The sequence below is a fragment of the Eretmochelys imbricata genome, chromosome 1 (genome assembly GCF_965152235.1).
Source record: "Eretmochelys imbricata isolate rEreImb1 chromosome 1, rEreImb1.hap1, whole genome shotgun sequence".
Taxonomy (NCBI): domain Eukaryota; kingdom Metazoa; phylum Chordata; order Testudines; family Cheloniidae; genus Eretmochelys; species Eretmochelys imbricata.
In genome coordinates this window covers 239,111,229-239,128,950 of record NC_135572.1, presented here as the reverse complement: position 1 = coordinate 239,128,950, position 17,722 = coordinate 239,111,229, and the positions used below count along the sequence as shown (strand labels likewise).

Here is a 17,722-nt window from a genome sequence, read left to right as displayed (position 1 = left end):
ATGAGTCCCTAGTGTTCCTATTTGTTAAATATTCGGTACCTCCCCTTGCCTTTTAAAGTTATGGCAAATTCTGGATTGCTTGAAATCCAGGAAACTGGCTTTGAATTTTCTTCATGTCACTGACACACTCTTTTTAGATACAGTCTCCCCACCTCTGCACACACACTCAGACGCACAGGCAGTAGACTTTTGCATGCAAAAATCACGCACTTGCACACGGTGTGCACAGCACCCCACTAATTTATTCTATTAGCTTCTGCGTGCTAATAACACAGTGCAGTGTGGTGATCAACTGGTGCCTGTTAATTTCATACGCACAAATCAAATCAATCCCCCATGTGCTCAGGCAGCCCCTACCTAGACAATGGTTTCCTGCATATTAATTAAGTTCACACAAGCGGTGATTCTGATTACATATGCACAGTTCTCGTGTGCACAGCCAGCCCCAGCACAGGCAATCTGCTTCTGCATGTTGGGAGTTCACTACCCCCCTTGATTCCCCCTCTTCTCCGGGCTATATGTGGCATTTAGAAGCTCTGACAATCTGCTCCAAATGTTTTCCATATTTGTTCACCCTCCTTGATTCAAATACCAGGAACAACTCAGCCAGCACAAAGCGAAGCTTCGGGGGCACACACACACACAAAAACAACCCCTCAACACGCCCATCAGCCAGAAAAAAAAAGTTCATCAACATGAGAAAAGAGGAGAAGAAACCTCAGAACAACGCATCCCTTAATAACCAGAACCAGGCAGGGAAGGCACCTGAAGGGGAGAAGAGCACCGATCCAGCCAAGCAGCAGGAGCCAGCAATGAAGAAGAAAGCCAAGGGGGATCCCAAAACGGGCCAGGAGGAGGAATCCCACACTTGTTGTTGCTGCCGTTTCCCGCTGCTCGTTGCTTTGTTGCAGCTGGTGTTAGGCATCTCTATAACAGTGCTGGGCTTCATTATGGCAGGCATCAGCTCTTCTTTACTAGTCAGAGACACTCCATATTGGGCTGGGATAATTGTAAGCATAAAGTCTGTTTCTACATAAAGTGCATTTGCCAACATTAATGCAATCTGCATGATGCTACACTTAAGACTAACCAACTGCATGTCCTACACCATATATGAGCTAAACTAACTATAAATATTCCTGCAATTATGTGTCTAATTTACTTTCCCGAGGAAACTTGCAGTATAATATAATCCTTCATATTCTTCCCCAAAACACCCAATACCTTGAATAAAATACAGGGTTGCTGTGCACCAGAGGTATATTATGTTACCTATTTACCTGTTTGCTATTAAATGATGGTTAGTAATACTGAAAAAAATGTTTACTACTTATGTTGTTATCCCCCCCAAAAAGCAGTCAGGTTTAAGAGGGTGAAAGTATAATTATAAACCTCTAATTCAATGTGTTTATAATAGTGTCAGAAAAGAACTGGCTGTTCTTTTAGCTTCCACACTGTGATGAGTTAAAAAAAGACTGTAACTTAAACCCTTTCGTTCCCCCCTGCCATATCCCAAATCCTTTGCCATAGAACACACAACCTGTGGCTCTTGGGACTAAAGGGTTACTATGAAATGCAAAACAAGTAAGTCTGTAAAGTCTGAAGGGTGTGACACAAGCCAGCTAAAACGAGGAAATTTGAAGTTGTGAGTGACAGGCTAGCCTTGTCTAATGCAGTAATGGCATAAAAAACACAGTGGCAGGAGTAAAGGGTGGGGTCCCTGGTAAGTCTATTATGATCATGCACATACATGCAATCAGCTAAGAAATATAGCCCAAATCCTGAGCACAGGCCACTCCTGTAGAAGTCACTAGGAGTTTGGGGCACTCAGGATTTGGCCTTGTTTTATTTAATCATTTTTAGAGAGACAGTACATGTGGCTATGGTAACATTCCTGTGTTGGGGAGTGTATTATACATGTTTTCTATGCCTGTTATTTTTCCCCAAAGGACCATATTTCAAGTAGATGTATTCTTACGTGTTTGTACTAATTCTGAGCATTATTCAACCAATAGAACATACAATCTCCCACCAAGTAAATACATGTTTAGGCACTTTAACAAAGAAAAGATTCTTGATGCAGTAGACCAGTGTATAGTGTACCACATAAACATAAATCCTTATTAGTTTGAGGATTATTTGACCTGAATTGTTATGGTTAATTGTATTAATCCAGCTGCTGCACATAACAATTACATCTTTGTGTTAGCAATCCTTATCAAATTATCTCTGAGACTTAAAAGTCAAAGGCCCAATTCTGAAAAAGTTGGAATGATCAGGACCTGAGTTTCTAAACAGACAATGGCTCGTTTTAATTAGCCCTTTCCCCTTTCTCTCTCTTCTTCCAAAATATAGATCTAAAAGTTCAGTTATGTCTTGCATGGTGAAATTCTGCCCTCACTTACAGAAGAGAAATTTCCAATAGGACTTGCTCCATTACAAGGTGAGGGTGGAAGGGGAACAATAAACTAGGGCATGCAACATTTCCACTTCGTTTTTTTAAGTTAACGTGTCCTAAAGTTTCTGCAAACACTGATGGTCAGATTCTCTTCTCAGATCCACACTATGGATCTCCCAAATTTTGAATAACCTCTTCATTAGAAGGACAGATAAACAGCCCAAAGATTCAGGACTAGGTCTCCAGTGGGAGTAAATTGGCATTGCTCCATTGAAGTCAGTGAGGGCATGCAAGTTTACAGCTGCTGAGCATGCTCCTTGATTTGCCTGTATGCAGCCAACATAAAAAAAAAGGGGGGTAGACCTGAGAATTGGCACATAAAGCTGTGCTACCCTTCCAGAGGGAGTCCCCAGCCAGGCCAATGGTCATTGAGGTTTTGTGACCAACCCATAACTCAGGTAATATTTGCCATGATTTATGAACTGTTTGCAGGAATTTGGACTGACATTTGGATGGGTGTGGGCTGGGTATAAGTAATGCAAAACTCAGTTGTTTTGCATGGCTTCCACCTGAAGCCAGGCAAAAATTGGTACATTTACACTTTGAGTTAGCCTAAAATTTCAAAGCAAAACTCAAGTCTGAACTAAAACTCCTGGGTTTTGCACACATCAACCTGCATGACCTCTGTGATGGCAGAGCTCCCACAGACACTGGGAACACAAGATTCTGGCTACATAATTCTTAGGATCTTTTTGCTTTGAGCTTTACAATCATTTCACCTTTACACCTATATAGAAGACCTAAAGATACAAAAGTAATGGGTGCCAATTTAAGAATCTAGCTAGAGTATTAAATAATAATGTGTTGGCTAGACTTGCAGCTCTCAGTCTGTGGGTTGCTCCACCATGTTGGGTTACCAGCAGGTTTTGGTGTAGGGACATTCCTTACCAGCACAATTACACATGCCACTGATTGGGTTTCTGCTCACGCTGCCTGGTCTTGGAGTTGAATGGTGTGGTGACCATGAGAATGTTCTTCCTGATATATGTGTTTCAGGGAGAGTGAGAAGTGGAGAGACAAGTGTCTGAGAGCTACTGAGAAAACACACACACCAAATGTAGGGGAGGAAAGAGAAGCATGTTGTTTTCCATTCTCAGCAGCCAGGCTCAGGTGGAGGAGGTGGGGAATGGCACTGGAAGAGAGAGGTGAGATTGAGAAGTTGGATCTGTAACTCCCAGCAGCCAGGAGAGACGATGTTTAAGTGGAGCTCAAGTGATGTCAGGAGTGCTGGAGGAGCTGATGCAAAGGATTACGAGATATTGGTTCATGAGATCTTGTGCCATTATTTGTTTATATATGGTTGCACTATGATGGATATGCCAGCTATTTGTTGGGACGCTGGCTGGGAAAGGTTGAGCACCTGTGAGCCAGAGCAAAGTTTGTCAGTGTAGCTCCCAGGGCCTTTGCCGGTGATCTGTAGGACAGAATATTCTGGAAACTATGCATTAGAGAATTTGGAGATGAGGTGCTCCATGGAGGAGATCTATTGTGTTAGAACACCCTGCGTGCAGATATACTGCTCACAGTCTTTTGGGCTGGTATTAGGCCAGTGTAGAGATTGGAGATCACGCATATGGGCATGGGATGGAGTGTGTCTTGCTCATAAAACAAATATGCTCCTATTCTGTAGCAGAAAGTGCATCTTTCTGGAACTCATTTATTAACGCAGAAATGAGCAACATTGCCTTTCTTGGCAGCACAGCAGAACGGAAAGAGGTGGTGTAAAATATCAATATATGCTTGTTTTAGTATCATCCCACTCAAGTGCTCTTTTCAAAGTATTTGATTATTGTTCAGATTCACCAGCTGTTTAAGAACTGTAAAATATATTATCAAGACCTTTTTAATGAAGTTAAAGACAGTGGGCTAAATTCACCCCGAGTGTAACTCCATCAGAATTACAGCAGGAATGAATTTGACCCCCTAGCTGTTGTTGAAATATGATAGAAAAATGAAGGAAAACTGCTAATGTGTTAAATAGATCCTGACTGATTTTTTGCTTTATTAGTGGTAAAGGTATTTTCAGTTAGGAACAGTGTGACAAAGTGCTTTAGTCTATTAGCATGAATGAAAGGGAACTTGTCTAGTGAAGCAACTAGAACACAATGTTCCCAGTGAAAACCAAACCAGGCAAAACTAGTGTGGATTCAGGTTTCATTACAAATTCAAAACTTAGCCTCAGTTTGTTGTGATAAGACTCCACAAATCTGTTGAATAAACTTGGGCTGCTTTTTGGTTCTGTGGCTACTGTGTCACCTCACCACCACCACACTATAGGCAATCAGTGTGGACAGAATCTGGGATCCATAGCTCTGAAAGCACAGGCTTCTACCCCTGAGCAAAACCAGTAACACCATGGATTAGTAGCAGTAGTAGGCTCTTATCTTCTGTGTGGACTAGCTGCTAGAGAGGGAATTGATACACTTAGCCACATCACACTAAAACTATTTCAACATGAAACCAGGTGAAACTTAGCAATTTCAGCTGAGTTTCATTTGAAATACAAGGGTTGCTATTTAGAAACCAAAGGAAAGGTTCATGGGCAGAAACCACTGAGCTTAATGTAGTTCTAGGCACTATTGGGCTCTGTGCCCAGAGAGCAAAAGCGGAGTTACCAGTCTCCTGCTTCAGTCTCAATGACCTATTCCCTTTAAAAGCAGAATGTACCTGTTGTATCACTAGAGCCAGGTAAATCAATTAAGCTAAAACAGGAGATGACTGAAACCTCTGTCCAGAGCTTGGCTTTAACTCAAGCTGAACCCCTTTTTATGCAATTTTGAAAATATTCAGATAAATGCCCTGCCATTGGAAGCAGGGCTTTCGAAGAGATGTGGCGCTGAGCTAGGAATGCTGAATCATTTGCTAGGTTCTGTCCTGATGTGCTATGTTACTTTAGGCAAGTCACTTTAGGACCAGATCCTCAAATGTATGTAGGCCCCTAACTCCTATTGAAATCAATGGGAATTAGGCATCTAAATACCTGTGAGTCCTGGGCCTTAACTTCTCTATTTTCTCCTCTGTAAAATGGGAATAATAATGATTATCCATCCATCTTTTTGCTTTGATGAAAAAGCCCTACAGAAGCATTATGTATTCTTCTTGTTCATTTTCATTTCCTTGTGGCCTTTCCACACCCAGATCCCAGTCCGTACTAGAAGCACAAATAGTGAATTTCTCCATGAAAGTCTATTCTCACAGTATTTCCACCATAACTGGAAGTAGGACTGTCAGAAATCTCACAAGCAAGCCTGTTCCCCTGAGACGTTCAGCTATTTCTCTAAACTTCATGGGGACTATCTTAAGTCAAGGGTGCTTATCAGAGCTGCCCAACAGGTTTTGAGGTGCCCCCATTTTAATTCTCTATTTTTTTTTAATTATTTGGGTTTCTTAGGAGTCTTGAAAATCCCAGATACCTAAGTTCCTCCCAGACTATAGGTCTAGATGAATCTGTTTTTACATTTTATTGTGTTATGGTTAAATATTAAGATCTACTTTACCGTGGTCCATAAAAGAAAATAGAACTGCTCTTTTCAGCTTCTGGTCTGAAAAACCTGATCTGGCTTTTGTTTATAGTTCCGGTTAATCTGTTTGGACACAGGAGAATAGTCATTACCATTGTTTTTTGTTTCTAGCTTGTTCAGGCTCTTGGAATCAAGTCTCCTCTCATTCACGCTGGTGTGAATCAGGACTGAATCCACTGGAGTAAATGGAGTTATGCCAGGGGAAAACTGGAGAAGGGTCAGGGCTGTTGAGATTCCCAGGCACACTTTCTCATGTGCAGCAGATCTCAAAGGAACTGTAGTCTCATTAGTTCTCAAACCCTCGTATCAGCTGGCCGTGCCCATCTCCAGAGGCTCTAGAAGAGAGAGAAAACTGTGGAATTCACAAAAAAATAAAACCCCTCTTCAGGACACACAAGAAACAGTACGTGGGATCTGCATTTAAAGCATAAAACCTGCTCCTCTTACTCACAACCATTTTTAAAGTGCTCAGCACTTTCAGTTGGCGAGAGATTCCCCCCCCGCATAAGGATCAGATTTTTAAAAAGCCCCCAGTGTCCTACAGCTCCCATTGTGATACTTAATAGGAAATATTTTAAGAGCTCAGAACACAATGAGTTGATCTCTACTGAAAACCTGGCGACTTATTTTGGCCCCTGCGTGAGAGCTGAGCACTTCTTAAAGACTGGCTCTTAGGCATAAATTCCTTCCTTTCCTTCCCATCTCGGACCTCCAAGTCCACCCTCTCCTCCACCCTATTCTGTGAAAGTGAGGCCTATTCATTTTCAGCCTCTCAAACCCATAGCCTCCTGCCCTTGCCTCTTTATTCTCTTTCATCTCCTCCCCTCCCTTATCTTTAACTTCTTTCTTTGCTCCGCTGACAAATGCACTCTTGTTGGTTGAAAATACTTACCATTGACAACACTCTTAAGGTACTGCCCTTTCTCCCACATTCTTTTTTTTTCTCCTTCAAGATGGTGGACCTTTGACCTTAAACTACCTAGACCAGTCGTTCTCAACCTTTTCCATGGTCTTGTTCCACACCAGGACATTTCCTCCCACCCCCACATCATCACAGAACTCTACCTCTTTCCCAGAATCTCCCTCATGTTTAGCAATATGGTGGCCATTGGCTTACTGATTCCTGTTCACAGCAGCCTGTGGAGGGTCTGGCTTCCATCCTCTGAGTGCTATTGGCTTTAGGTTGAGAGCTAGTGGAGCAAGACTGATACAGGTTTTTATGGTGCAAAAGCTAGACAGAGTTTTAAATGCAACGTTCTATGAATGTTATCAATCCTCATTTATGTAGTGCCAGAAATGTATATGGCACTTTGTAAAACCTTCAGTAGAATGAGACATGCTTTTTGCCTCAGGCAGTTCACAGGAGAGACCAAACCAATAAAGACACAATAAAGCATGTGGCAAACAGTTCAGTAAAGGAGGGTGTAGAAAGATTTTTTTTGGGGGGGGGGCGCGAGGGGGAACAAGTGAAGAATAGTTCCTGAAGGTAACTGCTTTTGAGGTAGGATTTTCAGTAAAGAGAGAGAGAGAGAAGGCACCTTAGGGAGAAGAATCAGAAGGCCATGCAAGTCATTCCAGCCAATTATTGGGTTGGCTGAGGAGCTGGCCCCTAGTCCCATTTATGAAAAGGCTTTTAAAAAATATCTCTCAGCACTGCATATCCCAATAAGACTCTCATAATTGAGATGTTTAATTGACATATTTCCAGTGGTTAAAGCAGGTGACTCTGACTTTGAACTTGGGGTTTTATTCCTGGCTCTGTGCTGATGCTTTCATTGGCCATTCATTGCCAAACTTAGCTGCCTAAATCAATATTTAAGCATCTAAATGGGTGTCCTGATTTGCAAAGGGGCTGAGCACCTGCTGGTTTCAATAGGAATTTAGGTGCTTTGCACCTCTGGAAATCAGGCCACAAACCCTTAATTTTTCTGTGTCTTCAGATTCTCAAAGCTCAATCCTCAGGTATTCCTGAGAGGAACATGACTCACCTTTGAGCTGGAGGACGTAGAGGTGGACATAAAGCAGCACCTGTTCCTTGACCCTTTGTAAGGTCACTACACCACTCCAGCACCCATAGTTCCCAGTGAATGCCGTGCAGCTCTATGGTCAACTTGTGCTTTTGGTGTAGTGCAAAATTTCTTTACAAAGGAGATGAGGAACAGACCCTCGAGCTTCAAAATTGGTATAATGATACATATTGAATGCACAGGGGTGTTTTGTTGCTTAATTGTTGGTAAAGTGCTTTAAGATCTTTGGGCAAAAGGGGTCATAAAAGTATAAAATATTATTGTACTGGAGTGTGCCAGTGAAAAGGACTTTACTATGCTATAAAGCAATGTAAATTACAAAATGGCCTTAAAATTGTCATATTGATTGGCTGAGGCTAGCTAGACAGGTGGTGTTAATTGTACTAGTATAGACTGGACAGGGCGTACTGTAACTTAAACTGATCAGATAAAGTGAATAATGTTCACCACTCCCTTTATTTAAGCTATTTATATCTAAATCATATTACATCCTTAACAGCTCCTACAGAAGGATCGTTATCTGTACACAGTCTCACCAGTATAAAAAGACAATACAAATTCATATGAACAAACTATAGTCCTCCCCTCCTGCCTTGATTTTTCCAGGCCAAAACACAGGATCCTCCTCATTGCTATGCATGAGTCATATGCATTGGCTTCTCAGTGATGGGCCTTCCAAATTTCAGGCCTCAACTTTGTCCTCAATTATTATCTTTTCTATGAGAAGTATGAGCAGCTTGAGCAGGAAATATTTGATCTTCTTCTATACTGATCTGGGGGATGATGGGTTTGGCCATTTAAATCCACGGAAACTTCTTCACTTCTCAAAGTGTGAGAGAAGAGAGATACTTTCTAGTCAGCTCTGGACCCATGCTGGTTTTGGGGGATGGGTTGGTTGTTGCTATGGACACCTAGCAGCAGTTATGGATGTGGCTTTCAGTCAGGCTTTACCTACTATACAACCTGGCTGGGTTTTTAACTTTCACGAGTTATTAGAGAAACTACTTTCAATCTTTCGTAAAAGGTGACAGTTAAAACTGGCACAGTCAAGGTAGCTAATGGAAATCATAGCCATATAGGCATCTATTTTTTTTTAATACAGGCCATCTTTAATTGGTCATGATGAACATCAAAAATTGGAGTTGGGGGGCGGGGTTGCTTCAGATAAATACCCAGAAATTTGGCTGTTTAATTTAACCTTCTTCAAACCACCTGAACCTCTGGGCTGTGCAAAATGGGGTACATTTTGTGAAAGAGGAGCTTTTGGGTTTTCTAGTACTTGCTTATAGTCTGGTCTGGAACCACCACTAAATAAACTAAGGGCTGGGGGAAAGCCAACAGGTGTGGAGGAGCATGTGGTTCGGACGGCCTTTAGGGCCGTGGTTCTCAAAGCCAGTCCGCCGCTTGTTCAAGGAAAGCCCGTGGTGGGCCGGACAGATTTGTTTACCTGTCCCGTCCACAGGTTTGGTCAATCGCAGCTCCCACTGGTCGCAGTTCGGTGCCCCAGGCCAATGGGGGCTGCGGGAAGGGTGGCCAGCATGTCCCTTGGCCCGCGCCGCTGGAGCAGCGAACCGCGGCCAGTGGGAGCTGCGATCGGCCGAACCTGTGGACGTGGCAGGTAAACAAACCGGTCTGGCCCTCCAGGGGCTTTCCCTGAACAAGCGGCGGACTGGCTTTGAGAACCACTGCCTCAGGGGAGGATCTATAAATGGAGATTCCCTATGTCCTAATAAGGAGGAGAGGATGGAAAATGATAAAATACAGGGAGGATCTGATGAGAAAATGAAAAAAGTCCCATTCAATTACATCAGGCAATAGGGGACAGCCAAAAAATGGCAAGTTTTTAAAATGCTTATATACCAATGCTAGAAGTCTAAATAATAAGATGAGTAAACTAGAGTGCCTAGTATTAAATGAGGATGTTGATATAATAGGCATCACAGAAACCTGGTGGAATGAGGATAATCAATGGGACACAGTAATACCAGAGTACAAAATATATCGGAAGGACAGAACAGGTCATGCTGGTGGGGCAGTGGCACTATATGTGAAAGAAAGCATAGAATCAAATGAAGTAAAAATCTTAAATGAACTAAATTGTACTGTAGAATCTCTATGGATAGTAATTCCATACTAGAAAAATAAGAATATAGCAGTAGGCTATATTACAGACCACCTGACCAGGATGGTGCTAGTGACTCTGAAATGCTCAGGGAGATTAGAGAGGCTATTAAAATAAAAAACTCAATAATGGGGGATTTAAACTATCCCCATATTGATTGGGTACAAATCACCTCAGGAAGGGATGCTGAGATAGTTTCTTGACATTTCTTTAAATGACTGCTTCTTGGAGCAGCTAGTCCTGGAACCCACAAGAGGGGAGGCAATTCTTGATTTTGTCCTAAGTGGAGCACAGGATCAGGTCCAAGAGGTGAATATAGCTGGACTGCTTGGTAATAGTGACAATATAATTACATTTAACATCCCTGTGGTGGGAAAAACTCCACAGCGGCCCAACACTGTGGCATTTAATTTCAGAAAGGGAAACTACACAGAAATGAGGAGGTCAGTGAAACAGAAATTAAAAGGTACAGTGCCAAAAGTAAAATCCCTGCAAGCTGTATGGAAACTTTTTAAAGACACCATAATAGAAGCTCAACTTAAACGTATACCCCAATTTAAAAAAACCTAGTAAAAGAACCAAAAAAGAGCCACTGTGGTTAAACAAAGTAAAAGAAGCAGTGAGAGGCAAAAAGGCATCCTTTAAAAAGTGGAAGATAAATCCTAATGAGGAAAAGAGCATAAACTCTGGAAATGAAGTGTAAAAATATAATTAGAAAGACCAAAAAAGAATTTGAAGAACATCTAGCCAAAGACTCCAAAAGTAATAGCAAATTTTTTTTTAAATATATCAGAAGCAGGAAGCCGTCTAGACAACCAGCAGGGCCACTGGACGATCAAGATGCTAAAGGAGCACTCAAAGACGTTTAGGCCATTGTGGAGAAACTAAATGAATTCTTTGCAGTGGTCTTCACTGTTGAGAATCTGAGGGAGATTCCCAAACCTGAGCCATTCTTTTTGGGTGAGAGATCTGAGGAACTGTCCCAAACTGAAGTGTCTTTAGAGGAGGTTTTGGAACAAAATTGATAAACGAAACAGTAATAAGTCTACAGGACCTGATGGTATTCACCCAAGAGTTCGAAGGAACTCAAATGTGAAATTGTAGGACTAGTAACTGTCATCTGTAACCTATCATTTAAATCAGCTTCTGTACCAAATGGCTGGAGGATAGCTAATGTGACACCAATTTTTAAAAAGGGGTCCAGAGGTGACCTTGGCAACTACAGGCCAGTAAGCCTCACTTCAGAATCAGGAAAATTGGTTGAAACTATCGTGAAGAACAAAATTGTCAGACACACAGATGAACATAATTTGTTGGGAAATAGTCAACATGGTTTTTGTAAAGGGAAATCATGCCTCACCAATCTACTAGAATTCTTTGAGGGGGTCAACAAGCATGTGGACAAGGTAGATCCAGTGGATATAGTGTAGATTTTCAGAAAGCCTTTGACAAGGTCCCTCACCAAAGGCTCTTAAGCAAAATAAGCAGTCATGGGATAAGAGGGAAGGTCCTCTTATGGATTGGTAACTGGTTAAAAGATAGGAAACAAAGGGTAGGAATAAATGGTCAGTTCTCAGAATGGAGAGGTAAATAGTGGTGTCCCCCAGGGATCTGTACTGGACCCAGTCCTATTTAACATATTCATAAATGATCTGGAAAAAGGGGTAAATAGTGAGGTGGCAAAATTTGCAGATGATAACTATCTTGTAGTTTTGTAAGTCCCAGGCAGACTGCAAAGAGCTACAAAAAGATCTTACAAAACTGGGTGACTGGGCAACAAAATGGCAGATGAAATTTAATGTTGATAAATGCAAAGTAATGCACATTGTATATGTATGGTTAGGATTATGTTTTCCAATGATGGGGTCTAAATTAGCTGTTACCACTCAAGAAAAAGATCTTGGAGTCATCGTGGATAGTTCTCTGAAATCATCCACTCAGTGTGCAGCGGCAGTCAAAAAAGCGAACAGAATGTTGGGAATCATCAAGAAAGGGATAGATAAGACAGAAAATATCATATTGCCCCTCTAAATCCATGGTACACCCACACCTTGAATACTGTGTGCAGATGTGGGTGCCCCATCTCAAAAAAGATATATTGGAATTGGAAAAGGTTCAGAAAAGGGCAACAAAAATTATTAGGGGTATAGAATGGCTTCCGTATGAGGAGAGATTAGTAAGACTGGGACTTTTCAGCTTGGAAAAGAGGCAACTAAAGGGGGGATATGATAGAGGTCTATAAAATCATGAGTGGTATAGAGAAAGTAAATAAGGAAGTGTGTTTTACTCCTTTTCATAATACAAGAATAAGGGGCCACCAAATGAAATTAATAGGTAGCAGGTTTAAAACAAACACAAGAAAGTATTTTTTCACACAACACACTGTCAACCTCTGGAACTGCTTGCCAGAGGGTGTTGTGAAGGCCAATACTATAACGGAGTTCAAAAGGGAGCTAGATTGGTCCATCAATGGCTATTAGCCAGGATGGGCAGGATTGGTGTCCCTAGCCTCTGTTTGCCAGAAGCTGGGATTGGATGACAGGGCATGGATCACTTGATGATAACCTGTCTGTTCATTCCCTTTGGGGCACCTGCCCTTGGCCACTGTCAGAGGACAGGATACTGGGCTTGATGGACCTCTGGTTTGACCCAGTATGGCCATTCTTAAGTGCTGTATTTCTCATAGCACAGTGATGGCCTGACAGTACTTACCAGCACTTACCATGCACTGGTATCTGAGTAACCACAGCATCTGCTTGTATGGTAAATTGGAAATTGCTGCCATGTGTCAATACTAGAGCCGGGAGGGAAAGAAACAGTGGGAATTTTTTGTGAAAACACTATCCTGTTTTAAAAATTAAAATGTAACAAAATTTTTGTCATAAAATTTGAATTGGTTTTGAGTATCTCTCTGCTCAGTACTTGTGTGGGGTAACTGAGTAAACAGTGACTTAGTGGTGACCACTGTGTTTTGGCACTCCTGGTCCAGCTGGAACCTGGAAATGAAACATGTTCCACATCTCGTCCCTCTGAGATTTTGGAAGGCACTTCAGGTTCTTAAACCTTGGGTTAAGTGCTGTAGCCATCTTTAGAAATCTCATATTGGTACCTTCTTTGCATTTTGTCAAATCTGCAGTGAAAGTGTTCTTAAATCAAACAACATCCAAGACTGCCATGACATGAAGGTAAGTATCCCCTCTCTGATGGTGGCAAGTAACAGATGCTTCAAAGAAAGATGCCCTATCTAAGAGAGGTTTCAGAGTAGCAGCCGTGTTAGTCTGTATTCACAAAAGAAAAGGAGTATTTGTGGCACCTTAGAGACTAACGAAAGCTTATGCTCAAATAAATTTGTTAGTCTCTAAGGTGCCACAAGTACTCCTTTTCTATCTAAGATAGTGAGAGGTGACGTGTAGAGGGTGATTATGGAATAACTTGCTCATAAGGAAAGTTTCTTCCTAACTTCATCTATTAGTGGTTGGCTTATTCCTGTAGCATGAGGGTTTATATTTCTCTTTAAAAAGGTGCATTCTATTTAATATAACTCTGAGTATTCTCATTATCCATAAAAATGTGTAATCCTCTTGGCCTCAGTGTTATCATGTGTCATTGGGTTCCACAGGTTACAAATGTGTTGCTTTTCACTGTTTACTCTTTTGATTACAAGGATTATTTTCTAAAATTCCTGCTAACTAGACCATATAATAGAGCAGATGAGTAAAATTAGTCACCTGCATAAGTGTTTCCAGATAGGTCTTGAGTTAGGGCCCAAGATGCTCATTTACACCAGATTTTCATCTCTTTTCAGACATTTTCAGCTCTCCTGCCTCTCCCAACTCAGCACCATATGTTTTCCAAAATCTGTAGGAAATTCTTGGAAGGCAAATATACATCATTTGACTGAGAGGCCTACCTATTTTTAGGGCCACACTTTGGCTGAAATTGCAGCAACAACAAATCCTCATAATGCATTAGGCAGAAAAAAGAGCAGATTAGAACAATCCATGGTTTGGACAGCTGTAGGAATAAGGCAAACCATGTTCATATATCAGAGTGTGACAATAACTAATACTTCACCCAATTATATATATAATATATACATTACATCAACATCTTAATCATTACCAGACTGTATTCTGCTATCTATCCTCCATCTTTGTGTTGAGACCTTGTGTGATTAAAGTATGAGAAAGTTACAAGCAACTTAAAATAAAGGGTGATTGGATAGGGAGGGCATATCCGGTGGGCCTTACTTAAGAAAAACACTAGTGAGTTCCATGGGAATTTGATCAAAATAAAATCCTCTGGATTTGGCCCCTACTGAATGAGTGGATTGTGTGTATTTATTATTATGCTTTTGGAGACCATATTTTTCTCACCCTTCGTTGCCATAGTTAGTTCAAGGAGTGTAATAGGTTTGAGGGAGGACAATTAGTCATGTAGAGCAGGAGGATGTTTTTGTGCTTCTGCTGCTGCCAGTCTGGCTATGCTTTTTGGAAAACAATCAACCTTTGTCCTTTGAAGACAGGTGTGGATGTTCAGCATGTGACCTTATTTTGGCAGTGAGAAATGAAGTTGGTGTTGCTGGCTTTTTTGCTGCAGCAGATTGGAGGAAAGACTTTTTTCACTGCTTTCGTTCCACTTTTTAGATGACTAAGCTATGTAAAGAGTGGCATCTTGCATACGTTGCTAGAATCTACTCTGCATATGTAAAATGGGTATTTGTAGTTTGTCAGTCACCATAGTATTATCATCACTAAATATTTCTTTTGTGGTATTGTCTTGAGTTCCCAATCAGGGACAAGTTCTCCAGTGCTAGGCACAATGAAAAGACAGTTTCTGTCCCAAAGGTCTTACAAGCTATGGGCTATCCTGGAAAGGAATCATTGCAAGTCTAGTCATAAGTAATTGTATTTAGGTACCAGTATAGGGCCTCGTTCTGTTCCCACTGAAATCAACAAGTTAATAACTTCAACGGCAACAGGATCTATCCCTGTTTTCAGAAAACAGACAATTTCAACCATTTTGATAGTGGTTTTGTTTAAAAACTGATTAAAAACAACTAAAATGGATCCATTTAGAAACCTGCTAGATGGAAAGAACGTTGACATTTTCCACAAACTTTTTTTTTAATTTTTCAACCAGCTCTAGTGAATTGTGTTTTCAGTGGTAGAGGATGTAGTAGCCAAAATTAAACCTGTAAGTTTTGTAAGTACATCTGTATCACATCCAGGTATTTTTCTAGGCAGGACTTTTTGAAATTTAAGCTCCTGTGGATTCTTTTCATGCAACTATCTGTTCAAAGAGGGGTGTATTAGCTTATATGGAAAATTATGAAACAGGAACTTGAAATAAACTCAGATTGAAATTTGCACAGGGTTGAAATGCTTATTCCTAGTTAGTCAGCTAGTAAGATCAGCTCTTATAAACTCCTAAATACTATTCTATAACTCTTATGGAATCTGTTTTGTTTGTGTGACAAATGCATATTGATTGATAACCCAGTGTTAAGGCTAGTGCATCTTACATTATATATTTAGTCAATAAGGCCTGGTAAGTCTGTTTCATGCTAGGATATTGCAATGGCTATTGAACCTCAGAATGTCACATTTCCTTTATGCTATTTTATAATCAACATTGGCAGCATCCATAACACACACATGCTAGAACATAGTCACTGAGGGAGTCTTTAAGAATATTTACCAAAAGATGTTTGTTCTATTGCACTTCATGGGCATAATTCAAAACTGATCTTTTAATAACACACAGAGAAACATGTAAACTGTTCTCTCTGACTGTTCTGTACTCAAGTTTGCTTCAAAGAGAGAGTCTACCTTTTCAAAAAACTTAAATGTAAACTAGATATTTGTTGTAATCCCCAAAAATCTAAGATTTGGGCAGGAGTTATTCTATTTACCAGTCAACATCAGCTGCTTGCCAGCTCCCTCTTCTTCAGATCTTTGGTTAACAAAAACAAAAAACACAATTAAGCCTTCTAAAATATCCTGTTCAAACCTTGCCTGAATCCTGACTTGATGTAATCCTTTATAAATGCCCATTAACTGTGCTCTCCAATTATCTTTTAGTATATTATTTAAATCCCAGAGGAATCCTACAAAGTGTATGCAGGATGGAAATTCTTTTGAATGATACTTCTTCATATTGAAAGATTTCTGAAGATGGGCCAGATCCTGCTGCTGTTCAAGTCAGTAGGTGTTTTGCCACTGACCTAATGGGATTTGGATGAGCTTCTATTTCTTTAGGACTTTTTTTACTGTAAAAGAATCCTAACTTATCATTAGATATCATGTTAAATAGAACCAGAGCCTGGTTCTGCTCTCAGTTGCACTAGTTTCAAACTGATGTGATCCTATTGGCTTGTACTGAGCTGTGCCAAATTTACACTCTCTCATAAGTGAGCGCAAATCAGGACCATTGTGCCAAGAAAGTGTGTGTATGGGGGGGAGGGGGTTCCCCCTGACAACCCTGTCAATGATTGCTGTCAGCAATAAAAAGAAAACAAATAAATTGGAGACAGTGTGCAAATCATAGGACCAGAACATAAATACACATGACATGGAAAGGAGTAAATAACACTGATGCTTTCTTTAGAAATGTTCTCAGGCAATACTACTTAACCATATCTTACAGAAATGACATGAAAGACAACTTTATGGGTAAATCTGTTATTTCACACAGGTTTTGGAGGGACACTGCTGTGTATTCAGAGATACTGTCCTCCTAAAGGGAAACTGATGGAAGAACAGTTGGTAGTATTTGTTTTCCCATTAAAGCATAAACAGGAATGTTTTTATTCAATATCATTTTACAAATTCTTGGATTTGTATTTTTTTCCTCAGTTCAGATGGCCCCCTGCAATGTTGGGAACCCAAATACAATAGCATTGTGATAGTGTGTGGGAAAACCAGGTTGTGAAACTACTAACAGAAGTCCGGCTCCACAGCTGGTGCAGGCCAAGGGAGTTCCATTGACTTCCCTGGAGCGATGCCAATTTACATGAGCTGAGGATCTGGTCCAGAGGAAACAAAACCTACCAGCCTAGTTTCACTGAGAAAGCAGAGAGAATTCCTTCCAAAACACACATAGGATGAAAGAGAAACAAGAACCTTAGAACCCAACTGGGTTCCCATTATAGTCAATGCAGGTTTCCCCATTGATTTTAGTGTGGGGAGGAGGAATGGGCCCTCAGATTTTTAACATTCATCCATTTTTCATAATCCAGGGTGCTACTAGTAAGGCATGTACAAAATACTGCTCAGTACCTAGGTGAGGCAGGATTTAACACCTTTTAAAAACGCGCACACACACACACACACACACACACACACACACTTTAACTGGTCTCCTATAACTCACCAGAGTTAACCACATCCAGCCAACATGTTCTCAAAGGCATTAAACACCATGGTGCCCAGTGGTGCTTAAAAATGTGCACATTAACTCATGTTGGCTATCGTGTTTTAAATCCCCCCAAAAAACACACGTACCTTTCTCCCCATAATCTAGACAGGGTCTATAACAATTCCTTCTGTCCACTCTCAGACTTGATCCCTTTTAAGGTCCTGGGCTTGTATAC

General features: G+C 40.9%; 1 protein-coding gene across 1 annotated transcript in view; it reads left to right on the top strand.

Annotated features, from left to right (window-relative positions):
- Positions 1-695: 695 nt before the first annotated feature.
- The window catches only part of SSPN (sarcospan), a 28,981-nt gene continuing 11,954 nt past the window's right edge, over positions 696-17,722 (top strand). The window contains exon 1 of the mRNA XM_077807455.1: positions 696-1,010. Coding sequence (XP_077663581.1) covers positions 696-1,010 — 315 coding nt within the window. The remainder of the gene's footprint in view (positions 1,011-17,722) is intronic.